The sequence below is a fragment of the Octopus bimaculoides genome, chromosome 2, assembly GCF_046866305.1.
Source record: "Octopus bimaculoides isolate indiv1 chromosome 2, ASM4686630v1, whole genome shotgun sequence".
Taxonomy (NCBI): Eukaryota; Metazoa; Mollusca; class Cephalopoda; order Octopoda; family Octopodidae; genus Octopus; species Octopus bimaculoides.
Window position 1 is genome coordinate 76,404,169 of NC_142929.1, and position 27,861 is coordinate 76,432,029.

A 27,861-nucleotide genomic window follows, 5' to 3' on the forward strand; every position below is an offset into this window, starting at 1 on the left:
AAGTGAAGGGTGTTAGTTGATACTACTGACCACAACAGTTGACTGGTTCTTTATTTTATCAATCCTGGATGGATGAAAGACAAAGTTGACCTCAGCAGAATTTAAACTCTGAACATAAAGAGATGGTGGAAGTGCTGGTAAGCATTTTGTCCAATGCACTAGTGGTTCTGCCAGCTTGTTGCCTTAATAATAGTTTTTTTTTCTAACATTGGCACAAGATCAGCAATTTTGAGAGGCGAGTGCAAGTTAATTACATTGACCCCCAGTACTTGATCGGTACTCTATTTTATCAACCCTGAAAGATTGTAAAGCAAAGTCAACCTCAGTGACATTTGAACTCAGAATGCAAAAGTGCTGGAAGAAATGCTGCAGAGCATTTTGTCAGATGTTCTAATGATTTTGCTAGCTTGGTGCTTCATAATAATTTTTTCTTTTTACTATAGGCACAAAGCTTAAAATTTGAGGGGAGGTGGCTCATTGCTTTCATTAACCCTAGTGCTCTAACTGGTACTTCTCACTGTCTTAATAATAATAATAATAATAATAATAATAATAATAATAATAATAATAATAATAATAATACACAAAACATTATAGCAATGATTTCTAGCAATCAGTTCCCAGAGAATGTTTTAATTATATACATCTAATATAATAATGAATCCATAACTTACTCTGTATATTCGGACAGCCTTTTCTTCTTTGGATTTAAATAATTTCACTTCATTTACCAAGTGTGTGTTGGTTGTTTGAAGGCTCTGAAACGAATTAAAAATGGAAAATAAAATAAAAAAAGAAGCATCATCTGTGTAATACACGTTAGAACAAATAGATTCTTTTCATCTATTTTTTACTTGTTTTTATCATTTGAGTGTGGCCATGCTGGGGCACAACCTTGAAAGGTTTAGTCAATACAATCAATCTTGGTACTTGCATCTTTTTTTTAAAGTTTGGAGCTTATTTGATTAGTGACCTTTTGCCACACCTCTAAGTTGGGCAAAAAGAGACTGATAGAATAAATTCCAGTGAACAAAAACATACAAATGTGAACACACACACATGAAGAATCTGCACAATTAACAAATTCACTGACAAGGCTATAGAAGATACTTGCCCAAGGTGTTGCACAGTGGAACTGAACCCAAAACTAGGTGGTAGTGAGGGTAACTTCTAAACCATGCAGCCAGCCTGAGCCTATATTAGGTATTTATTTCAAATTTGCTAAATGATTTTTCTTTGGGTTAAAATTAGAGGTTGTTATAATTAATGTTTTGTGTTTGTAAGTGAACATGACATACCATACATATATTCAGGTGAAGTATTAAACACTGCATTTGTTGAGTAGGATAAACATTATCTTCCAACAGCAAAACAGTAAAATGTCATGTATGTGTGAAAGTATGATTGTGAAGTTGTGTGGTCTAGTAGTCAGGAGTTTTGATCCTAATCATAAAGTCAGTTCCTAGACTGTGTAACATATTGAGTCTTTGAGCATGGCACTTCATTTTACCTTGCTCCTATCTACTTAGCTATAAATGAGCATCAAATTGTGTGCTGGTATTGCTTTTTCCTTCCAAATGCCTTAGCCTGGAGGTACTGTTGGATCAAGGGTGAGGAGGCCTGAGATAGTATTTCATAACTAGGTAGGTACCTAAGATAATTAGCAAAAGCATAGTGTATGTTATCAAGCCATAATCATTCATCGGTGTTGGCTGGATATACTTGTATCTCATTTAAAGTTGAAGCAAGAAGCTGACTGTATTTCTTTTAAGGTCAATACAAGTTGCAGAGAGTATTTTGGTGAGGGTCGACAATATTCATAGGTTAACCTTACAGTTGGCGTTTTAGGGCTAACACAAAGGGTCTTTCATATATTGTATCTAGTGAATATTTTCTACAAGAGAATAATTCTTTCATTATCAGTGTCATTTCAATGTCCATTTTTCTATGCTTGCATGAGTCAGTTTATTCAAGCATATTTTCTATAGCCAGATGCCTTTCCTATCACTAACTCCCATCTATTTTCAAGCAAGGCAATATTTCCTCATGTCTAGACATGCTTTCATAGAATATTGGCAATGAATGACATTCCTTCTCTGAGAGTGACAATCGTTCACAACTATTACGCAATTCAAGACAAGGAGACACAAATATAAACACATCCACACATACAAACATATAATACATACATATACAACAGGTTTCTTTGTTTCCACCTACCAAAACCACTCACCAAGCTTTGGCTGGCTCACAACTATAGGAGTAGACACTTGCCCAAATTGTTACTCTGTGGAATTGAACCCCAAACCAAAGTTCTTAAACACATAGCTGCACTTGAACAACTTTGAGAAAGAGTTACTAGATGTATAAGACAAGATTTACTTTTAAACAATGTTACTAGGAAAAACTAAACTATAAAACACCACCCCTAAATAGTTCCCTTGTCTACCCTATACTAATATGGAAAAACTGAGAAACGAATGAACAAGATGGAAAAAGTTAAGAACAAATGATTAGGCATGTAGCAATGTGTATTGAATTTCTTCTTTTTTTATCATCAGTGTTCGATGTGAAACTAGTGCAGGCTAGAGAGAGAGAGAGTGAGAGAGAGAGAGAGAGAGAGAGAGAGAGAGAGAGAGTGAGAGAGAGAGAGTGACAGAGAGAGAGAGTGACAGAGAGAGAGAGAGAGTGACAGAGAGAGAGAGTGAGTGAGAGTGAGAGAGAGAGAGAGAGAGAGTGAGAGAGAGAGAGAAGATTACTAGCATCAAAAATCTTAAGTGATATATGTTATAGAATATAAGGTCATATTTCAGTCTGCCACAGAACCCATCAAATATATGTGTAACATCAATAGTTTTCTCAGGCACCAATCAATGTTATTAGCTTCTTCTGTTAGATGTTATGTAATATTACATTATGGAACAGTAAACTTGATGACAGCCATCTAAATCAACATAGGAATACTTTCACTTGTTTATACCAGTTTGTTTTCTTAAGCAGTTATATTTTTTTAGACTATATTTATCATCTTCATTTTATGTCCACAGTCAGTCAGCATGTATTCAAGGGTACTACTCACCTAGACAGGTCAAAGGACTTCATCTTGCATGGTTTCTACTGCTAGATGCCTAACCTAGCATTAACCATTTTATAGATAAATGTATTCAGTGCTTTCTTTGTGGCACCAACACTAGAGAGGTAGCCATGTCTTTGACAAGATTAATGGTTCCTCACAACCTTACACTTTACAGAGTGTACTGAAGGTGTTTTTTGTGCAACACCAGCAACAAAGAGCTTGAATGTTCTCAACCCAAGTAAAGGGACCCACTTCCTCAAACATTATTCCTATGCTTCATAATGTGTTTCATAATTTTCCTCATATCTTAATGGCAAAGGCTATAATGCACTATAAGAAGATTTATTCTGTAAACTGAAAAAAATATAGATAAATAGACTAAGACAGCATTTCTGGTTTTAAATTCACTGAGGCCTTAAGATGTGATTGGGATTCAATCACAATCTTTTGGTTGTTGGCTTTCACATGTTTTCTGAGGATATAATCTCAAAACTATTCTGGAGCAAAGCTAAAAATAGTTTTTTCTATCTTTCTCTATAGAATTGATTAAATTCATAATATTGCAATGCGAAAATTAAACTTAATTCTGTGTCTAACGATGCAAGTAACACACATAATTATCTTTCTTATAGTTTTATTAATTAGTTAACTTGATGCAAGTGAAGATTATATATCAGTCTCTCTTAACCTTTTTGTTACTATACCTCTGATGAAATAACCGCCTTTCCTCCACCTCATCATTGTTGTTTTAATGTCCACTTTTTCATACTTGCATTCAATGGTTGATAGAATTTTATTGAGGCAAATTTTCTACAGCTGGATGCCTTTCCTGTCATCAACATTTGCCTGTTTTCAAGGAAGGTAATATTTCTCTATGCCCAGACATGCTTATGCAGAATACTAGAAATAAACGACAATGCTTTTATGCCAGAGACCTATTTTTACAGCTATGACACTATGGTTGAAGTGGGGAGACACCCTTCTCCCATGCACATGATGGGCTTCTTTTAGTTTCTGTTCACAAAATTCATTTGCAAGGCTTTGATCAGGCTGAGGCTATAGCAGAAGAGACTTGCCCAAGATGCCATGCAGTGGAACTGAACCCAAATTTACTATGTGGTTGAGAAGCGAACCTCTTAAACACACAGTCTGTACTTTTTCAATAAATTTTGGAAATAATGAAGAATTTAATAAATAACCGTGTCATTATTGCGATGGTGTTTGAAAAAGATTAAAAAAATTTTGATGCAAGGTTTAATTTAGATCACTTTAAATGGGAAATTTGCATCTTAGCACCAGAGGTGATTTGAGGCAGGTTGTTATCAAAGTTAAGAGGAGAGAAGAAAAAAACAAAAAAAAAACAAGATCTCTATACTGCTTCCATGCAACTAGAGTTTAGGAGTTTTCAGATGAAATTTTATTACCAAAGCCATGATGACATGTGGCTGTGTCTTGACAAACTTATGAGTCAAGTTGCCATCAATAATAGATCAATATTATTTTCTGTATATGATATGTAATTTCAGCAGCAAATAACAGCTGCTATGGAGGCAGCAACAGTAAATACACACACTACACAACTTGGATGACAGTGATGAGATGGTATTCTCCTCTCTAATCATTAAGTTATCTGCTGCCTATTAATTAAAGAGGCTACTGCAGGGTATTTGTTATTTGTCAGCTGTTTTCATTATACTAAATTAAGATACTAATGAATGTTCAGGCACTTTCTCAGAGATATAGTCACTTTAGGTAGAATTGTTAGAATACTGGACAAAATTTCTGTTTGTAATTCAGGCACAAAGTTAGAGAGAGGGGATTAATTGGTTCTAATGATCAGTACTTGATTGGTACTTTATTTCATCGACCTCAGAGAGATGAAAGGCAAACTTGACTTTGGTAGGATTTGAACTCAGAATATAAAGAAGCAGACAAAATGCCTGCAACATTTAAAATACTTCACTTTAGACTCTGAGTTCTAATCCTGCCAAAGTTAACTTTATCTTTTTCCTGTCCGAGGTTGACAAAATAATATCTCAAGCAAGTACTGAGGTTTGATTTAGTATTTTTAAAAGCATATTCAATGTAAATGGAAACAACATATTAACTACAGCATTTCATTCTTTACATTGGGGCTGGGCATGCAACACGTTATACTCCAGAAATGTGATAGTAACTACCAATCTGCTCCAAGCCCCACCATCTCTCTCATGGGAGACCATTCTGGCCAACATGGTTTACACCAAAGAGAACTACTAATAAGCTGCTACTATACCAATACTTCCCAATTAACTAACTATTTTCTGTATCACTATAGTTTTTAAACTAGATATAATAAATTACTTAAACATTCCTATAGGATTTCAAGCAGTACTTTTAATAACAATAATAATGGTTTGGGATTTAGGCACATAGTCAGCAATTTTGTGGAGGAGGGATGGTTGGGGTTAGTCTATATCACCGATTCCAATACTTAACTAGAACTTAATTTTGTTATCCCTGAGAGGATGAAAGGCAAAGTTACTCAGTGGTATTTGAACTCAGAATATAAAGCACCAGAGGAAATAACCCATGGCATTTTTCTGATGCTCAGCCGACTTTGCCAGCTCCACACCTTTGATGCTAGTGATCATGATAATCATAATAATAATAATAATAATTGCTTTAAATTTTGGCAATTTTAGGGGCGGTGGTAGTGGAAATGGATTACATTAACACCAGTATATTCAACTGGTACTTTGCTTAAACCTCCAAAAGGACAAAAGGCAAAGTTCACCATGGCAAGATTTGAACAAAGAACATGAAGTGTGGAAAGAAATACTGTTCAGTATCTTGTTCGATGCACTAATTATTCTGCCAGCTCGTAAATAATAATAATAATAATAATAATAATAATAATAATAATAATAATTTCTGATAATTTTTAACCCACATTTGATTGTTGATGCAGACAGGCATGGCTGAATGGTTAAGAAGTTTATTTTACAACCAAAAGGTTTTGCGTTCAATCCCACAACATAACATGTTTGATAAGTGCCTATACCACAGCCTTAGATCAAGCCAAATCTTGTGAGTAAACCTGGGTGGACGAAGACTGCATGGAAGCCTGTTGGTGGATTGCAACTGTAATTCAAAGTTTCAGTCTTGTCACACATGTGCCACATTGATTCTACCAGAGAATTACCCCCCAGGGTACCCATGTCTGTGGAATATTCAACCACTTTGCATGTTAAATCAATGATGAGGTTGTCCAGCTGGCCAAACAATTGTCTGGTCATACATCAAAATTTTATTGATATTGGAAAATGAAAGGTAGAGCTGACTTCATTATTTGAATTCAGAACATAAATAGTCAAGATAAATTTTCATAAAAATAACAACAAAACCAATAATAATAATTATAATAATAATGATGATGATGATGATTCCTAGGGGAGACAGAAGGACACATATTTTATGGGTTTAATTTAGATCATTTTAAAGCAGAAAGTTTGTATCAATGAAGCGGAAGCAGCCTTGGTTAAGCTGGTACCAAAAGGATTAAAATTAGTTAGTCAAGGGAAGAGGAGCCAAACTAATGATGTTCGCAGGCTCAGCTAGAGTTGTTGTTGGAGGTGGTAGTGGTGGTAGGAATTTGGTGTGGTTAATGTTCATCTTTAACATTTGCAAGTTGATGTTTCCAGGAAAAGTTTGAACGAGGAAGGAATGTCAGAAGGTTAGTTCTAAGAAGTGAGAAACAGTGAGGATGGCAGGAGAAGAGGGAGGAGTTGTGGACGGGACTGAATGGAAATGGTACCCAACAGAGTACCTTAAAAAAGTAAAACATCCAATGAAGGTGACAGAAACGGAGATAAGCTCTAGCATTGTAGATTGTTAAGATTGAGAACAACAAGAGATTTACTATGTCAAAAGATTTACTAAGAATATGAGTTATGAGTGCGCATAAAGGCATTAAAAAATTACCTGGTAAGCATCCAAAAGGGCTCCTACATCCACATTCTGGGCAGACGGTAGCTCAAAACGTGCCTGCATTTTCCACTGTACATTCTTAATAACCTTGAAGTGCACGCATGCGTTAAAACCCACCACCACCAACAACAACAACACAACAGTAATCACCAGAGGAATTACTGAACGTAATATCTTAAAAGTTTAGATTTCAAACTTTAGTTAGGTTAATAGTGAAATGTAATGAGAATTAGATATAAGAGGTGTTAGGTTGTCGGTAAAAAAAAAAAATACTGTTTCCAACCCCACTTCCTCCACACCTGCACTCCTCCAGCCATCAATTCCAAGACTTAAAAGCAAAACTTGAAGGGTTGGGGAAGAGCTCAGTGGAGAGGAAGAGATTGGAGTCTTGGAATCAATAATGACAGATGATCCATAATTGCTTCGTTTCATACCAAACAACTAAAATACGCACTCAGGTGTTGAACATTGATTTTCATACTAGTATGAGAGTGTGTGTATATGTATATATATGCATGTGTATATATGTATATGCTTGTATATATATATATATATATATATATATATATACAAATATATATATATATATACATACACACGTATATATATATATATATATATATACATACATACACACATGTATATGCACACACAAATGTATGTGTACATATACACACTTGCACGCACATATGGAACATATATTTCACATACAATAAGGATGTTTGCATGCTTGTGACATGCACACACACACACAGGTGTATTCAGAGAAAACACACAAGGTAAGAGAAATGATCAAGTTGAATGGCAGGGGGAGGGGAGCAGGAAGTAGTTTGTAGAGGAGCAAGTTGAGTTGAGTTGTGGCACCTAGGTTACTGACTGATTCTTGGCAGAAACAGTGATGTAAAGAAACTGTGCAAGAACCAGATATATCAGAATGCAGTGAAGAATCAAGTTCAGCTTAAAGTGTAAGTAATGCTGATACAGTGATGGCAGGGAGGTTGTGATAGTGTATTATAACATCAAAGAGGAAATAGGTGGAGGGGAAGGAGAGAGAGAGAGAGAGAGAGAGAGAGAGAGAGAGAGAGAGAGCAAAAGGTGGGTGAAATAGAATAGAGTTGGTGGAGCAGGATAGAATAATTCAGGGAGATGAAGAGAAAGTACAGTGAAAGTGAGAGAGGGAGAATAAGAGATAATGGGGTTTCATAAGATATAACAGAGAGAGAAAGAGAGAGAGAGAGAGAGAGAGAGAGAGAGAGAGAGGGGAAAATGAAGAGAAATGGGGGTGGGGGAACAGGAAATGTAAGAAGGGATACAGGAAGAGAAAAGTAGGTCTGGAGTGAGGGGAAGGAGAGAAAGGGAGGAAGAAGAAGAGAGGGGAGGAAAGGAGAGAGAGAAAAAGGAAAAGGGGGAAGGAAGGGAGGGAACAGGGACAAAGAAAGATGTAGAGAGAGGGATATATATAGAGGAGAGGGACAGAGTGAAAGGAGGGAAAGAGAGATAGATAGAAAGAAGGGATAGAGAGAGGACTGTTTGAGTACAGATGATGATGATTTCAATACTCCCACCAAAGATATTTCCCATCTTCCCACCACTTCAAATAAATGGAATCAAAGTTGTAAAAGCAGCAGTGGAAGAGATTTCTCTTTTTCTCCCAATATTTTTCTACTTACCGACACAGATTCTTGGTCAATGGTGTTGTCTGCCAACCTCTTGGAGATCTCCATATAAGCATACTCAAGTTTATCATGTTCCCGCTTAATTTTGTCCAGCTCCCACTGAGTTTGACTCCAACTGCGATGGGTTTCTTCCAGTTCCTTCTGCAGCACTTTGACTTGCCTCTGATAATCCACAAGGTTCTCTTCTGATTTTGTTATTTCTTGCTGCCATTTATCAAGATCAGACTGCACAAAGAAAGTTTAAAAAGACAAAAAAAAAGCGAGTAGTTTTTCTATGAGCTTCTTATTGTAAACCACAGGTAATAAGTACTTTGAAAATGAAAAGGACCCCAGCTTCCTGTATACAAGTGTCTGTCACCAGGATGACACATAAGAATAAACAAGAGCAGTTAAAGTTTTAACAACTCTGTGGTTCCTTTGCAAACCATTATCATCATCATTTAACATCTGTTTTCCATGTGGGAATGGGTTGGACAGTTTGCCAGGGTCCAATAAGTAGGAGGACTATGTTGAGGTCCAACGCCTGCTTTGGCATGGTTTCCACAGTTGAATACCTTTCCTAACATAAACCACTTTACAGAGTGTACTGAGGGCCTTTTTCATAACAAGAGTTAGCTCATCCAGTAACTTACAAGCCAAAGAAAAAGATACTCTTTCAACTGAACAGGGTTGCAGTAGAAAAAGAGGTGGCTTTATGCCAACTGTCGAGAGGTTAAAATTACGATAAAGGGACATGCATAGGTGTCTTGCTATAGAAGAAATACATGGCTATTCTACATTCTATAGGAGTGAGTGGGAGTAACTGGAAAGAAGGTAGAGATGTTGGAGCATACAATCTCGCTATAAGGAGAATATAAGCTGAGGATGAGAAATGTGGATGGTACTGTTAATTACAGCTATTCAACAAACCATTCACTGGTCTACAGTTTTTTCTGCTACAAATAGCAGATTAGGCAATTATAATATATGTGTACATGAGAGAGTGCTCACACGTATGCACAACCGTGCCCTGCACCTAATTTCCTTCTCAAGACACCCCCACCATGTATCATCTCTGTAATGGCAGCTTCCTTGATACCACTAATCTTTCTCACTGCCAAGAACCATTTCATTTGAAAGCTATCCTTCATCCTTATACTGTCCTCTCCACCCACATTTTATACTGATCACCTCCTCTCAGCCACCAAATTGCCTTTCTTTTTCTATCAACATCAAACATCTCTCAATCTCCCCATGTACTACACCTGCTCCCCCCTCCCTCACTCTAGTAACCTATCCAACCATGTCATCTCTCTCATTCTTCTCCAATCTACTTTCTCATCATTAATATTCTGCTGTTCTACATCCCCCATGCCTTATTTACCATTTACTGCATTCACCCCTCAACACTTACTCATCATTCATTATTATACTCACGCCTTCATCCATTTCCTTTCTCCCATACACTCTTGCAACCTCTAACCCACATTCTTTTTCTCCTGTCCTTACTCTTTTCCACTCACCTTGTATTTTAAGAGTCCATTCAGGGTCTTCATCACCACTATTTTTATTTTCCCCAGATTCAGCTCAATCACTCCCATCCAATCTTCTAAAATTTGAGTAGTCATTAGCTCCTCTACAGAAATAAACCAAGTCTGCTCTGGCAGCTTATCCCCAACATAAAGTCATCTCTCCCAGAGTTTGTAGCCTTGCAAGCTGCTTTGTGACCTCACTAGTGCTAGTGCCATCAAAAATACACTCTGTACACATTGTGAAGTGGTTGACGAAAGTAGACATTGGAGAATGAGTCTTTAGAATTGAATTCTGTCAAACAAACCAATTCATGTTAGCATGGAACATGGACACTAAATGATGATTATAATTATTATTTGAAGGCACTGTTTACAGTTTCCTTGCTGAAAGACACACAGACATACATATGCATATATACGTTGGACATCCTTGTGGTTTCTGTCTAGTAATAAATTTCAGCCTCAAGGTACTGGTCAATCTAAGAATATTGCAGAAGCCATTTGCCCACGATGCAGGGCAGTGGGATCAAGAACAGAACCATGTGTTTAGAAAGAGAACCTCTAAAGAACACAGTCACACCTGCTGGTGAGCTAGATTCTGTACAATGTAAAGAGGGAGAAAGGTATTTTCAAACCAGAACCTTGAAATGAATGTTTGCAACAGAGTTAACTCAACTAAATGTATCCAAGGTGCCAGGTGGTGGTGTTAAAATCAAGTGACAGTCTACTACTGAAGTAAGCAATGGTGGGATTTGAATCCAAAATGCAAACAATTGGATCAAGTACGACAAGGCATCAGGTTCAACATTCTTATAGTTCTACCAATCCAACATCCTGGACTGGTACATTTTCTACTGACCCTGAAAGGATAAAAATCAAAGTCTTTGGCAGGATCTGAACTGAGTGCAGAAAGTTGGAAGAAATCATGCAAAGCGTTTTACCTGATGTCCTAATGACTCTGCCAAATCATCACGTAATTAATTATAAAAATATTTCAGTCCAACTTGATTCAGTGAATCATTATTATTTATACATAACTGGCATTATGTATATCTAGATTAAAGCAGTGAGCTGGCAGAATCATTAGTGTGTTGAACAAAATGCTTAGTGCTATTTCGTCTGAGACTTGTTCTGAGTGCAAATTCTGCTAACTATACTTTTCATTTTACCAGGGTTAATGAAATATAGTACTAGTTGAGTACTGGGATTGATGATATAAACTAAAAAAAATCAGTGGCTTTGTGCCAAAGTTTGAAACCATCATTTATTCATACATTATACATAAATGATATTTAAAAAAATAAAAATGGAGAAATAAAAGATACACAAAAATAAGAAGTGTGTGAGTGAGTGAGAGTGTGTGTGTGTGTGTGTGTGTGTGTGTGTGTGGTAATTAAATGAAAGATGGAGAAGAAAAAGTAAAGCAGATCTGTATTTGATGATATATAAAACCCCACCCCCATATAAAAATGTGTCCAAAACTCATGCCAGGTCTAATATGTAAAGCTGGGTTTCTCATAAGCTTTAATGCATCAAAACCATTTCTCTTCAATATCGGAAAGTGTCTTCTACTATAACCCTGTGTGTGCATGTGCGGTATTGTCCCCATGCATCGACACCATCCAATAATTGCAAACGAATGCCACAGTCTTGTAAATGGTATCCCTCATTTCCAATCTTCCATGGAAACATGTCTGGTCATGGGGAAATATTACCTTACTTGGAAATAAGTGAGGGTTGGTGACAAGAAGGGCATCCAATCATACAAAATCTGCTTTAACAAAATTCTGTCTGGCCTGTGTGTGCATGGGAAAGTGGATGTTAAAATGATGGTGAGTATGATGAGCTGAAATTGGGGTGTGTCTTTTATGCCATCAGATATGGTAATGATAAATATTATTTCTTATTTTGGTCAGAGAGCCACTGATTTGGAGAAGACTACAGTTGATCAAGCTGACTGCAATATAAGCATGGTGATAATTTAATCCTCTACAGTGGGATAAAAGGTGAAGTAAACCATGGCAAGATTTGAACTCAGAAAGTAAAAATGCACAATATTTAGTTTGGCATCCCACCATTTTGAAACTTCCCCAAGATAGTGGTGGCGGTAGCAATGAAATAAAATAGAAGGCTACTTGAAAATGTGACTCATGGAGTAGGAGAAGAAGAAAATGACTTAAAGAGGAGAAATCAAACTAATATTTTTATTTTTTAATTTTTAGAATAAAGAATTAATCAAAGATAATTTCAAAGATTAAAAAAAAAAATTACCTGAGAGCTTTGAAATCTCTCTTCAGCTTTATCTCGCTGTGTTTTTATCTTATCAATTTGTAACAACAGACGCTCTTTCATTTTAGATGCTTCTTCTTCCCAAGATGTTAATTCTTCTGTTAAACTTTTTACAAGTTCTTTGTTGGATTTGTCTTGCTAAAAATGCCAGAAGGCAAAAATTACAAAAAATATAAAATCAAAAATAAAATGATTAGAAAAACAGAAGACAAACTAAATGATAGGACACCAGAATAAATAACTGAAAGCTATTAAAAAAATATAAAATATAAAATTTTCTGGTTATTTTTCATGTTTCTTTCTCAATTTTATAAAACATTTAAGTGAGTTGAAGAGTTGAAAATTCTAAATAAATTAAAAACAAAAATTTCTGATAAAAATTTTGTTTTTCTTAGCAATCTCAAATATTAACAAATTATATCTGTTTGATGGCTGCAGTTTTGTGGAAATTACGTTGGAGATTTTGTTAGTATTTGTGCTTCGAACACACTGAGCTTACAATTGCCCACCCTGCTGCTTCTTGTCAACTGTTCCCAAGCAGTGTTTATATTTTTTGACACTGCTGATACCACCCTACTGAATGGTACTGCTCAGGTGCTGAAACTATAATGATATCTGTTAAACAGCTGAAGATGTGAAGTCTACATTTGTTGTGTTTGTTCATTTGTATATGTTTTTCGTAGTAAACCTTTTGTATCTTGTATTTTCATTGTTTTGGAGTTGTTTCCTATGGAAATTCTAGTTCCATTAAAGGTTAGACTTGTTCAAGGAATTTATAGTTTATATTGGTTTTGTAGCATAAAATAACATTGATTTCTACAAATTTTGAGGGAGGGTATAGTCAATTATATCAACCCTGGAAAGATGGAAGCTAAAACTGACCCTAATGGGGTGTGAATTCAGAATGCCAAGACTTATGGCTAAATATTGCAAGAATTCCTTACACAAAACATCTAAAATCCCAAATATTAAATATTAGATTGATTCATTTTAAATAAAGCCTGGCCCATGACCACTTAAAGGGTTTCCAAGACTGATGGAAAGGAAAGAGGGAGCATGGTTTTCTGAAACAAGAGACCTGGCCTGAATGCATGCAACAGTGGGGTCCACTAAAAGCACCCAAAATGCCAAATGGTTTAAGTCTACTACCGATATAGGCCATAGTAGGATTTGAACTCAGAACAATGTGGGAACAAATGCTGCAAGGGGTTCTATCTGATGCTCTAATGATTCTTCCTCATTCACTGCTATATGTAAAGGAGTTCAGAATAAGCTGACAGAAAATGTATTCTTTCACACCTTTTTAATGTTTTCTTTTAAGGCAGTTATGTTGCTTTGGTATTCTTCAACAATATGTTCCAGTGTAGACACACGAGCTTCTAGATGGGCTTTATCCTGTTGGAGTATTTGAATTTTCTCTTCTGTCTTTTCGCTGAAAAATTAAGAAGAAAAAAGAAACACCTTATAATTAGTATCAAACATACTCTGCAGTTGTCTCTCTTCTCTCTCTCTCAACAATGTGCTAGTTACTCACTGAACTATTCTCGTCTCTATTTTTTCTCCCTAGCCTTCTCTACTGCTCCATCTCCATTACCCATGTCTCACTTCTATAAATCATAGTGTTCCTCACACCAACAGCATCCAACTTTCTTTTCAATTTCAGCGACACTCCCCTCTTCGTTATAGCATGCCACTCAGTACTCAGAACATCTCACATGCATATTTCACTCTAGCCTCTGTCATTATATTCTACCCTCTTTCTTCTACAACAAAAAACAACAGCTGCTGCTGCCACCAACAGACATCAATTTTCCATGCTGGCATGGTTAGACGTTTTGTTTGGAGATAGTGAGCAGGAGAGCTGCACCAAGCTCCAGTTTGTTTTGGCTTGGTTTCTATGGCTGGATGCCCTTCCTAATGCCAACCACTCCGCAAAGTGTACTGAGTGCCTTTTATGTGTCAACAAAACATTTTCACATCTTTCATTTTCTTGCCATTTCCAAGATCCAACTTCACATTCTCTCACCTGCAGCCCCACTATTTACACACCTTATACTTAAATGTGGCTGTTACATTGATTAATAACTTCACACATCGCTACATACACTATATATTCAATGAATCTAGCTAGCATATATTCAACATTTATAGAAGCTTACTACAACACCTTTACTGTACATTATAGTTGGTCATTTCTTTTCTTTCCACCTTGTCACAAACTTTACCACTTGCTCTGACCTTTGTCTTTCTGATATTTACTTTATACTTTATTTTTCAACCGTACAGTCCTGCCATCTATTCATATTTTATTTCCATCTATACTTTTCTGTGTTTAACACCATAACATCTGTGTACAGTAATTCCCTCCTTTACATTTTGAGTCAGCACCTCCACTTAACTACAAATAGTAGCAGGCTTAATACTGGCTCCTGATGTACTCCAACATTCATAGAGAATGATGGGAATTGAGCTGGTGATGGATGTGGTGAAGAGAAATGTGACGAAGTGATGAGGTCATGTGCTGAGAAAGGATGAAAATGACTGGGTGAAAAGAGTGATGAAAATGAATGTAGAAGTAGATGACCAAGAAAGACATAGTGAGGATAGAGATTATGAATGGATACAAACAATCAAGCAAAAAGGGGGTTAGCTTTGTAGATCATGGGGTTCACAAGGATTAACACCTGCTGTGGCAGGAAAACTGACCTTAGTACACTTGTTGAGTTAGCAAAAAATAAAGGACAGACCAACTGAAAAAAAATGTATTCTTGAAATTGTGAAATTATTCATTAAAATAGATGAATTCAGAGACATATCATATTTACTCATGTATAAATGGTACCCCTAATTTAGTGTTATATCTTGGTACAAAATTTTTCCTTAATATTTAAACTTGATATCAGCTTCGTCTTCTATATAAATCACACTCTAGATTTTTTTGGTTAGAATCTAGTATAAATTAGTGAAACCTATACACAAGTAAACAAGTATTTTTTGGTCACATTATGTAGTAAGAATAATTTTAGCAGAATATTAGCCCAATCAACAAGACTTACACTTTATGGAAGCAGGCGAGAGTTAGTAACAGGAAAAGTCTCCAGCCACAGAAAATCTCAACAAATTTTCCTCTAACCCATGCAAGCATGGAAAAATGGACATTAAAATGATAAAACAATGCGTGTCCGTCCACCATACATAAAACCTTATTAATTAAATTGATAACCTAGTTTCATGCGAGTTGTCTGATTTTTCAGCAGTTGAATCTTCACCAATATCTTGGTATTTATCAGTTACTGAGAAAGAAGAAGGGTGAAGGTAAACCTGGCATAAATTGAAATACTGCACAGCACAATATAACTGAATCTTTAATTAACAAATCTTAATGTTGCTTGGTAGCTAAATGTGGAATTTCACAACAAATTCCTAATGCAGTCACACTATCATCATCATTTTATATCCATGTTCTAAGCAGTAGTGTCTGCTTTAGCATGGTTTCTACAGCTGGAGGCTTTCCCTAATGCCAACTACTTTATAGCGTGCACTGGATACTATTTTTAAAGGTACCAGTACTAGTGAGATTGTCATGCAGATTGCAAGACTACAGACCTTGAGAGGGAGGGTTTTATACAAAAAGATCAGAAGTTAAAGAATGAGAGAAGGGGCCAGAGCAGAATGGGTTTCTTGCTGCAGAGGGACTATATGGCTATTTCTGTTTTAAAAGACAGGGTGGCAAGCAATCAGGGTGGAGCAGGAAAGAGATGAAAATAGCAGTGATAAGGCATCTGTGTGGACCCTCAAGGTGAGTAGAAGTGAATGGGAACAGAAGAAATGCGAGTGTGGATGATTGGAAGTTTCAAGTGAATGAAGGATACGCGTTGAGTGGATAAGAAGGGGAGGTAGGGAAAGTTAAGTGACAACTGTAGAGATTGGGTAGGGTTGAGGGGTAGAAATAGTGAATGGTGGATAAGGGGTAAGGGTGACCGATGAAGTGGGGAGTAGCAGAATAGTAAGGATGACACTGAATTGGAAAAAAGTGGAGGGAAAGAGAAAGATGCTGAGTGGTTGGGTGGGTTGCATGAATGCAGGTGTGAAGAAAGGGGCAGGCATATTGGGTTTCATTTAGTTTTTATCCTACCAAATCCACTCATAAGGTTTTTGTTGGCCTGGGGATACAGAAGACACTGGGTAAAGCTGATCTGCATTCAAATTGAACCTTAAATCATGTTGTTGGGAAGCAAAATCCTTAACCAAGTAGCCACGAAGAAAAAAAAAATGGGGAAAAAAACCCCAGTAAAGCCCCCCCCCCCCACACACACACACAGTGTTCACTTGATCTTTTCAATGAAGTTGAAAATAGCTTACTTTGTTTCTGCTGATCTGCTCTGCATTCGATTTACACTCACAGATCGAGATATTGAGACCTGTTATAAAAATAAAACATAATTACTTTAACTAGTTTAACTTGAAGCAATCTACAGAGTCACAATTAAAATGTAGATATAAGAACAGTGAAACAACAATACACACACATAGTGGCCTGGGGTTAGGGTGTTCTTATTTTTAACTTTTACTTGATTCAATCATTGAACAGCAGCCATGCTGCGGTATCACTCTGAAGGATGTAGTTGAGGCAACTCTACCCTTGTAAATTTTAAGTCCGCTACTTATTTTATTGGCTTCTTTTGCTGAACTGCTGTATTACGGGGACAGAAACAAAGCAAGACCATTTGTCAAACAGTGGAGAAAGGATGCATATGAATACACACAATGGGTTTCCACACACTCTACCAAATTCATTCACAAGTCATTGGTTGGCTCAGGGCTCTAGAAGATATTTACCCCAGGTGCCATGCAGTGAGACTGAAAACCAAACCACATGGTTGCAAAGTGAGCTTCTTAACCACACAGCCATCTCTGCAGCTATTAACTCTTTACCTTATTCCAGCTTCAAAGCTGTAGTCATGCAGGGGCACCACTGTTGTAAAATTAACTTTGGGTCACTAAATCTATATCCAGATATTTAATGAAACATGTTTTAAAGAAAATCTACAACACTTATGTTTAATATGAGAACTCTATAATAAAATGGGAATATCTTTAAATATTTCTTCAGCTATATTTGAGGTTAATAATCTCTCTCTCTCTCTCTCTCTCTCTCTCTCTCTCTCTCTCTCTCTCTCTCTCTCTCTCTCTCTCTCTCTCTATATATATATATATATATATATATATATATATATATATATATATATATATATAGTCCCACCCATGCCAGCATGGAAGGCAGACAAATGATGATATATATGTGTGTGTGTGTGTGTGTGTGTGTGTGTGTGTGTGTGTGTGTGTGAGTGTGTATACACAGGGCGGAGAGCTGGCAGAATCGTTAGCAAGCCAGGCGAAATGCTTATTGGTATTTTGCCTGCTGTTATGGTCTGAGTTCAAATTCAGCTGAGGCCAACTTTGCCTTTCATCCTTTCGGGGTTGATTAAATAAGTATCAGTTATACACTGTGGTCGATGTAATTGACTTAATCCCTTTGTCTGTCCTTGTTTGTCCCCTCTATGTTTAACCCCCACCCCCTGTGGGCAATAAAGATATATATATATATATATATATATATATATATATATATATATATGAGTGCACAATTTATAGGAAAGATCCAGGGGAATAATTACAAGGTAGCTAAATGCTGCTTAAATGTCTCAGAAAACAATGATCATACTTGTGTGGGATTTGATTCCAGGGAGAAGAGAGACGTATTTAGGAGAAAATAGGAGAAATTGATAAAGGAGACAAACACTCAAGATGTTATTAAATCATTTATATCTTCATATCATCGACATATGTTTCGATAGAGGCATTCAAAATACATCTGACAAGATGAATATTGATCAGCAATGCATGTCTATTTCATGAGCACTGTTGTTTATATCCTCTCTGATGAGATTGATGCATTGCTGATCATTATCCATCCTGTTCGATGTATTTTGAATGCATCCATCGTAACATGTCGATGATATGATGATATGATTTAATAACATCTTGAACATTTGTCTCCTTTTTTCAATTTTTCCTATAAATATATATATATGAAAAATACTGTTCTCTTCAGTTCCCCTCCTCTGCATAAATGGTCACCCTTTATCTGCCACAACACTTGTTCTTCCTTCATTATATTCACCCCCTCACCCACTCCCCATTGCTCAATCTCCCATTCACTAGTCCATGTCATGCAGTAGGACAGAACCTGAGACCAAATAGTTGAGAAACAAGCTTCTTAACCACACAGCTATGCCTGCATGTATACCATGTCAAATAACTATGATTATGTTTCAATAAACCATCTTAGAATTATTAAAAGAGCAACAAACCTTAGCTTTAGTTTTGTGTTGTATTTCTGCTTCCAGTTCCTGATGTAAAAAAAAAAAAGAATAAAGATGTACAAAGAACATAACAATTCATATCCATTTTTCCATGATAGCATGGTTTAGACAAATATATTACCGAGGTTCTACTTTATAGCTGGATACTCTCTCTGTCATAAACCCTTTGTCTTTCAACTGAGAGATTTCTTATTCTATATGCCTTTGAACACAAAATCAGGGGGCAATTTGTTGACAGAGGAAATGTCAACAATGTCACCACTTGTAACTCAGTGATTTTTGAAGTGTAAATGTAAACGAGCATGCACACGCACACATACACACACATGAGAATTCTTTAAATTACGCTTTTCCAAAACCGTTCACAAGACTGGTCAGCTTAAGGCTACAGAAGACATTTGTCCAAAGTGCCATGTAATGAACCTGAACCTAAAATCATGTGGCTGGGGAGTGAACTTAACCACACAGCCATACCTGCATCGAAAGAAGCTAGATATAAATAAATAAATTCAAACAGAAAATAACTTTTATTACTTTTCCTTTGAAACTGAAAAGAAAGCAATAGAAACAAAGTAAAATAGATTAATAAAGGGGTCTAAATCCCAGTATTTAGAGTGGTTAATCCCTCAATTTAGCCCAATATGATTATACAATGTAGGAAGGATAAGGCTATAAAAAAATTTGTGCAAGTGTATGTGTGTGCATGAACAAAACAGACAGTTGGTATGGGATACAAGATGGATTGTCATTGTTTCACTATGTGGAGAAGATTGAAGAAAGTATATATTAAGGAGTTGGTACTGATAACAAATCAAGTAGATATAATGCAAATGTGATACATAAATATTATATAAGAGAGAGCATTAGATATGAATTTATATGTAAGAAATGAGGCATATAGAAAGAAACATGAAATGGAAGAAGGAAGGAAAACAGTAAATCTGTTCAATACTCACCAGCACAGAAAAATGTGTTAGAAATGGTGACTGTGCTCAACAAATAAATGATAAACTTGAATAACAGAAGACAACATTAACAAAATCATAACACAGATAGTCTGCTTTTGTAACATTTCTTTAGTGATGTAAGTAAAGAGAACCCAGTCTCTGGCCCATAGATATGCTGCCTCTCTGTGTTTTTTACTGTTGCTTTAACAAGCTCTACTCCTTGGAACTGTCTGGGTTCATGCCACTTCTACTCAAGGATACCTGATCTACTTGTCTCTCCTCTTGCCATCACCCTTGTGTCCACCCTAATCCACCCCCAAACCCTTCAACAATCACTACACTCAGTCCTTCCTTCCCAGATCCTCCCTCTGGAACTCCCTTCCAGCTCATGTCTTTCATTGCAGGTGTTGACTTAAAAAGTGGAATATTAGTGGCATCAATCTCATCAGTCTAAGATGGTCCTGTGAAAGTCATGGGCACTGTCCCTTCCTCCAGATCCAGCAAAGTAGAAAGAAAAAAATAAACAAGGTCACAAGTTTATATCACTGATATTATTTATGGCAAAGATATATTCCCAGTCAAGGATACTAAGAATTAAAATAAAAATAAAAGGAAAATCTGTCCACAGTAGAAATGTTAATATAAAGAGTTAGGGTTACCAACTGAAAAAAAAAAGCACTTAGGATTGAGGTCTGTCATGAACTCTAAGATTCATGAATTTGGAGTTCAGTCACATATACACCAAAGAAACTATGGCTTATATGTAACTGAGATTACAATATTCCCCATTAAACAAGATGCCAGTTTGTTGTGGGGTTAACCTCCTGGCAATTCCTGGAACTCATTTACAGCTGAGTGGACTGGAGCAATGTAAGATGAAATGTTTTTGCTCAAGAACACAACACATTACCAGGTTCGTGAATTGAGGCCATGCTCTTATGATTATGAGTGTAATAACCTAACCACTAGGCCATACACTTTCATAAAAGGAAAACAACATCTAAGATAAAACAATCATTTCTGGCAAATTGTACCAGAAGAAAATATATCTTGCCTTTCAACTTACTTTTATTCTTTCTTTGTGCAGACGTTCAATTTTCTTCATTTCATTCTTTTCAGAATTAAACTTCTCTGAGTTACGTTCAGTGTCCTTTAATAAAGTAGTACAACAGTCAGTAGAAATTACATGTCTGCAATTGTTGTTTTCAAAAAATTAGTGAATATTAACTAAACCATATACAACTGTCTGAATTCCTAAGACAACCTTGGAAAGACTATGGGTACTGCCCATCCTCCAAAAGTCAAATTTTAAAATAAGCAAAACAATGAATACACAGAGTACTATAAAACCACTGACAGACAAATATAAAAGGAGACAAAACAAAAAGAAATGATTACGATGGCTTAGAATCTATGAGACTCACCTCAATTTGCCTTGTTAGTTGTCTGCACTTTCTGTCCAGTCTTTGCTTCTCGAGGGTTTCCAGTTCTAGCTTCTGTTCAAGTTCCTAAATACAGTAAATAATGACAGTATAATTAAAATTAGGCATCCAAATATGTGTTGTGTAACCGTTGTTGTTTGTTCCTACAGAGAACCCAATGGTAGGCATCAACACAGCACCAGACTACAGAACTATACTATAGTGTTACAGTACTAAAGAAATATAGTGCATTCACATAGATAACAGGGGACTATGCATATGTTAAAAATAAATGTTTAGAAATCCATAAAAACAATGAGTAATAGCTGAACAAAAAGACAGAACACACATATATCAACTCTAATATTTATTTAAATAATACTGTTCACAGTTACTGTGAATACTTTAAATAACCAGCAAAACTGCAAAGTAACTGCCAACACCATTTTATATATGTTTCAAGGCACCAATGGGTGCTTTTTTTAATGCAGATTGTCTAAAGCAAGAGTTTTTCCCAACAGCCAGCAATAGTGAATATGGCCTTTATACCAGTCAAATATCTCTCAAATATACTTCAACTGGTCGATTGGGTTAGCAAGAAAGTAATTTTGTTTTTTTAGTATGAAATAAATTTTTTTTCATACAAAGAATGAACTTAAATCAATTATAGTTTTTTTTTTTTGTTTGATGACCTTTTGCCATCTTTCTGGCAACTTTATGATTCTGTGCTCATAGAACTTCTGGTTCTCATCAGCCAAAAACTGAAGCAAGTGCGATTTCAGGTCATCATCATTATTGAAAGTTTTACCATTCAAAGAATTTTGCAAACTTCGAAATAAATGGTAATCTGACGGTGCAAGGTCAGGGCTATATGGTGGAGGTGACATCACTTCTCAACCAAGCTCCAATAATTTTTCACGAGTTAGCAAAGACGTGTGTGGTCTAGCATTGTCATGGTGGAACACGATTTCTTTATGATTTGCCAATTCTGGCCGTTTTTCTTTGATTGCTTCCTCCAGTTTCATTAGTCATTGACAGTAAACATCTGAATGGATTGCTTTTTCCTTGGAAGCAGCTCAAAATACACAACACCTTTGTAATCTCACCAAATTGACAGCATCATCTTTTCTTGATACAATTCAGATTTTTGATGTGGTTTGTGCTGGTTCATTATACTTGGACCATGATAATTTTCGATTGATGTTATTGTAGACAATCCATTTTTCATCACAAGTGATGATTCGTTTAAAAAGGTTGATTTCATTGCATCTCAAATGCATATCACCAATATTGATTCATTGTGAACCTCTTTCAATTTATGTGGAACCCAAATATTGAGCTTCTTAATGAGTCCAAGACATTTTAAGTGATTTCCAATTGTCGTGTGTGATACATTTAACCCCTCTGCTATCTCTCGCACAGTTATATGACAATCAAATTCAATTGTGGCTTTGATTCAGTCATCATCAACTTCAGTATGTTGACCAAAATGATGGTCATCTTTGAGTGAAAAATCTACAGAATGGAATTTTTAAAACCATATCTGACATGTGCATTAAGCAACCAACAGCATAAACTTCACATATCTCTTTGTGAGCCCCAGCAGCTTTCTTGCCTTTATGGAAATAAAAAAGCAAAATATAGTGAAAATGTTCGTTTTTGCACTCCATGTTAAAATTGACACTGAGCTAACACCTGTAAACAAAATTATGTGCAATTTGCTTCTAAAGAAAGCTGAAAGTAATGGCTATGAAATGTCAAAGCAAAAAAGTAACATTGACAAAAGCCATTCCAAAAAAATCCTAACTATTTGCAAAAAACGAAATTACTTTCTTGCCAACCCAATATATAGTTAATGAGAAACTACAAAATTATATTATGAGAAACTACAAAATGGTGAAGCTACTACTACCACCACCACCACCACTACAGATTATCAACAAATATTTTGGATAAAAAAATGAAAAGAATATGATTAAGTTGAAAATGGAAACAAATCAACTGAAACATTTTAAAACAGCAAGAATGTAAAAGTCGAGGAGGGGTGAGTAAAGAAATATTAAAAATAAAATGAAATTACCTTATTTTTATAGAAGAAGTAAGCAAAAAAAAGAAGTAACCCAAAGCCATTAGGTTAATTAGAAAAGCTACTAAAATACATGTATAGATTATTTTGATTTTAAAGCTTTGACAAAAGAAATAGATAGAAATATTTTATTACAGAGAAATGGTTCAACAAAGAGCAAGTGAATAATAATGGTAGCTTAGATTATTATCATCAATATTTTCAGTCCAAGTGACATACGAAAGATCCGTTTATATATTATTATTAAATTTGTTTTAAAAAAACTCATTTTTTTTTAGTATTGTCATGTGCCTTTAGAAGACTCATATTTTTCAAGATTCAGGTCAATTATTCATCATCGTCATCATCATCATTATTATCATTATGGAGAGCTGGCAGAATCATTAGCATGCCAGGCAAAATGCTTAATGGGATTTCTGTTTTACCTGAGTTCAAATTCCACAGACATCTACTTTACATCCTGTTGGGGTTGATAAAATAAGTACTACTTCAGCACTAGGGTTGAATTAATTTACTTATCCTCTCCCCACAAAAATTTTGTGGCCTTGTGTCAAAATTTGAAGTTATTATTAAGGCAGTGAGCTGGCAGAATCGTTAGCATGCTGGGTGAAGTGTTTAGCAGTATTTTGCCTGTCACTACATTCTGAGGTTGACTTTGCCTTTCATCCTTTCAGAATTAATAAATTAAGTACCAGTGAAACACTGGAGACGATGTAATCGACTAAACCCCCTCCCCACGAATTTACGGCCTTGTGCCTTTAGTACAAAGGATTATTATTATTATTATTATTATTCAGCTTCCAGAAATAAACTAAATGAAATTACAACAAAGAAAGAATATTGCAGTTTCTATCTGTAAACACTGGTACCTGAGATAATTTTGATACCAAGATAAAAGAACAGTAGAATAGACAGCAGGTAAACAAAAATTACAGAGAGAAGAATAAAAACACATGAAGAGAAAGAGAGGAATTCAGTGAGAGGAAATAAAATATGAAATCAAACTTACCTTAACACAAAATTGATTTAAATTTTGATTTAAATAATTGTAGTGAATTTTGATTTGATTTTCATATTAAAATAGTGTTGTGGAACTAATTATTGGCAACAAATACATATATTTAAAGAATCATTAAAACATTTTAAGAAATAGACCTAATTCTACAGTTGGTTTATGAGTAAAAGTTATGGCTCTAACATTGAACATAGGCAGCAATGAATATATATGTCGAAGAGTGTGGGCTTGAAATGTAAAAGACTTTCTCACTTTCCCGAGCATCAAACTAATACACCTGCTTGTTGTTCATACACCTGTCTTCGTCTTTTGTTTTTCTGTAAATTTCAACTATATATATATATATATATATATATATATATATATATATATATATATATATATATATATATTAGCGAGAGAGAACCACTTAATAGACACCTGATATTAGAGTAGCTGATGTAAAGGACTGTCATCTTAGAAACAATTCCTTCTATGGTAATAACACTACTAATATTTCAGTCAATCTAGTTTCCAATACATACCAACAACACTGGTACAATGGTTGCATAATTATAAGTATTTGTAGAATTATTCAACCCATAGTAGACACATACACACACAAAATTGAAACTATTTAACTGTTAGAGATAGATATATACTGGAATTTTCTGTTTAGCCATGCACAATCAATAAATGAACAGTAAATGAAATTAATAACAACAATGATTAAACAATAAATTATTAGTGATTAGTATGATATATTTCTTTACAATACTGCAGAGAACAATATCAGTATATCTCTTTAGTGTCATTAAATTGGAAGACAACTGAATCAAACAATTTGTTGGTTGATGATGGCAGCTTTATGTGGTCACACAACCTGCTAGAAACAGTAATAACATCTCCCATATATTATGCACTACCATCTTCTTAATGGACTGAGGCTAGACAACAATTTTACTGATTACCAATATTAGCAACAAAAAAAAAAAAAATGTAATTAAAATTAAAAGTAAAAAATTATTTTTCTCTCCAAAAGCAGTAACTAGTTTTCTAACGGACAAAAGAACATTTAGCGACTAATCCAAGGGAGGTTACTCTGGCAAATCTAGACTTATTTACTAAGAAATTAATTCCCTTAAAACTAACCTTAAAATCACAAATAAAAAGGGAAAATATCAAATAGGTGTCACTGTTAACATCGCTGAAAAATTATTTTATAATAGGCAGGTAGCCGCAACATTTTGTTAAAATTGGTCTATTTATAGCATAAATAAGATGGAATTACTGAGAAAAAAAATAAAACTTTCGTAGAGAATTGGGAGTGATGTTTTATAAAGGAGGTAGAGAATTAATGTGGTTGAACATTTAAACAAGATATTTCACATTGATGATAATATAACAGTTAATAACAGAATATAATTGCATTTCTCCAAGATTATTTCAGTAGGAAAACATAAGACTATCCCTGACATCGAAGTGGCAGTCAATACGTTAAATATTCTTGATTATGTGCAAGCATAAAAAACACATACAATGCTCCAATATTATTTAAATAACAATGATATAAGAGACTGTTTACATTTTGACAAAAATAAATAAAATGGGTCTTGGTCAAAATTTCCGACTGTGAGTCTTCAATTGTTTCATCAACTGAACCACCAAACTTATTGAATCAGAATACAAAAGTAGCTGAGTATGCCAAAGTGTGTGACTAAGCTGAACCTTTGAATTACAAATATAATCCATAACAGGTTTCAATGCAATTTCCATTTATCCAATGTCACTCACAAAAATATAGGCTGACCTAAAGCTATATATTTAGTCAAGATTCACACAGTGGGATAGAAGCGAAGATATTGTAAATGAGCAGTGCACTTCTTATCCATCCATCCATACTGCATCCATAAATAACGGTTTCAAATTTTGACACAAAGCCAGTAATTTTTGTGGGGAGAAGGTTAGTTGATTACATTAGCCCCAGTACTTCACTGCTACTTTATTTGTTCAAAGGATGAAAAGCTAAGATGACCTTGGTGTTATTTGAACTCAGAAAATAAAGAGCTGGAAGAAATGTCACTCAGCATTTTGACCTACTTAATGATTCTGTGAGTTTGCTACCTGGCATCTAAAAATAAGAATAACAATAATACACACATTACTCCAACCAAGATAAAATCATCTTGAAGCATTTTTAAAATTCCATTTGTGATTCTACTGCTCTTATGTGGTCCTGTTTCAATGCCCACAGAGTTACAGTGAGGCATAGCAGGATTTAGAAGTGTTTGGTTGTATGGGAGGTGCTGAAGACTAAATATTAGCCTCAGAAGTAGTTGGAGAAATGAACAATGTCAAGCTGTCGGAAAAGGATCACAAGGCATAATGAAGAGCTGGTGATGTCGGTTTACCAATAACACTATCAAGATTAGCAGAGACTTTGGAAAGAATGTTGAGGAGCTATTTTTTGTTCAGTTGATGCAAACTAATTTCATCTTCATATTTAATCCTGCTTTGTTTCAACCAATATAAATCAATATGTATCAACAGGATATTCTATCATATTTTTCTTGTGATGGACTATTTATTCAATCTTGTAAAATAGATTCCTGTCTGCCAAGTCCTGCATTGCAGTGGTTAAAAAAATACACAGCAAAAGAATCCTTTAGCAAAAATTCAAACTTTCCAAATAATGTGCTGTAACTTTTTAATACAGACATGTCCACACAGCTCTCTCTCTCTCTCTGCTATTTATTAAATTTCAGACTGTAGGTAGGATTTTAATTTTCTTGCAACCAAGTCACTTAATTAGTCTTTTAACTGAATGTTTTCTGGGCCATTGTCCAATAGCTCTGTCTTTGGAACACCAAATATAGAGAATGTGGAACATAAAAAAATGGCTTCCCTCCAAATTAACTATGATCAACACATTCCCAGTATTTTGTACTGTATCTCTGGTCTTTATGTACTATTTCCCAGAACTGTGGTTTAGGGCTTTTTATCAGTACATATGTATTAAAATGATTTTTCAAGTATTTTAACAGTCTGAACATAAGACAAAAAACATCATTCCCAATATCAGAATGTAATTGTAGCAAAGTATACAGCCATTTTTTAGTCCATTAAAAACATTAATATGACTGATGGTTTTATTAGGCAGGTCAAGAATTTTAAAATTATAGTGACAATATGAAGGCCCACAAAGCAATCTGCCAATAAGCTTACTGGGGAACATGAAGATCCTTAAATATTTGTTCTACACCAAGTTACAGGCACTCTCTACCCAAGAAATACAGTGAACCACTAATTGGGTTATTGGAAACCTGTAAGCAATAACAGTCATTGCTAGCATGGGTCACATGATTTGACAGCAGTTGCTGAGTCCAAGAATTGCATCATGCTCTGCTGTCTACTTTGGCATGGTTTCTATGATTGGAAGTCCTTGAACGCCAACCTTTCATGGAGTGTACTGGGTACTTTTTCCATGCCATTGGCACTAGTGATAT

General features: G+C 35.3%; 1 protein-coding gene across 22 annotated transcripts in view; it reads right to left on the minus strand.

The window, feature by feature from the left end:
• The window catches only part of LOC106874645 (citron Rho-interacting kinase), a 351,869-nt gene that overhangs the window by 49,039 nt on the left and 274,969 nt on the right, over positions 1-27,861 (minus strand). For 16 of the 22 annotated variants that reach the window (XM_089347064.1, XM_089347057.1, XM_089347060.1 and 13 more), the window contains 8 exons: positions 21,279-21,362; positions 20,921-21,004; positions 18,896-18,934; positions 16,884-16,942; positions 13,821-13,953; positions 12,504-12,659; positions 8,716-8,946; positions 675-758 (listed from right to left, as the gene is read on the minus strand). In XM_089347064.1, the coding sequence (XP_089203190.1) occupies positions 675-758; positions 8,716-8,946; positions 12,504-12,659; positions 13,821-13,953; positions 16,884-16,942; positions 18,896-18,934; positions 20,921-21,004; positions 21,279-21,362 (870 nt within the window). The remainder of the gene's footprint in view (positions 1-674; positions 759-8,715; positions 8,947-12,503; positions 12,660-13,820; positions 13,954-16,883; positions 16,943-18,895; positions 18,935-20,920; positions 21,005-21,278; positions 21,363-27,861) is intronic. The other 6 variants (XM_089347055.1, XM_089347051.1, XM_089347062.1 and 3 more) reach the window with 1 other exon arrangement.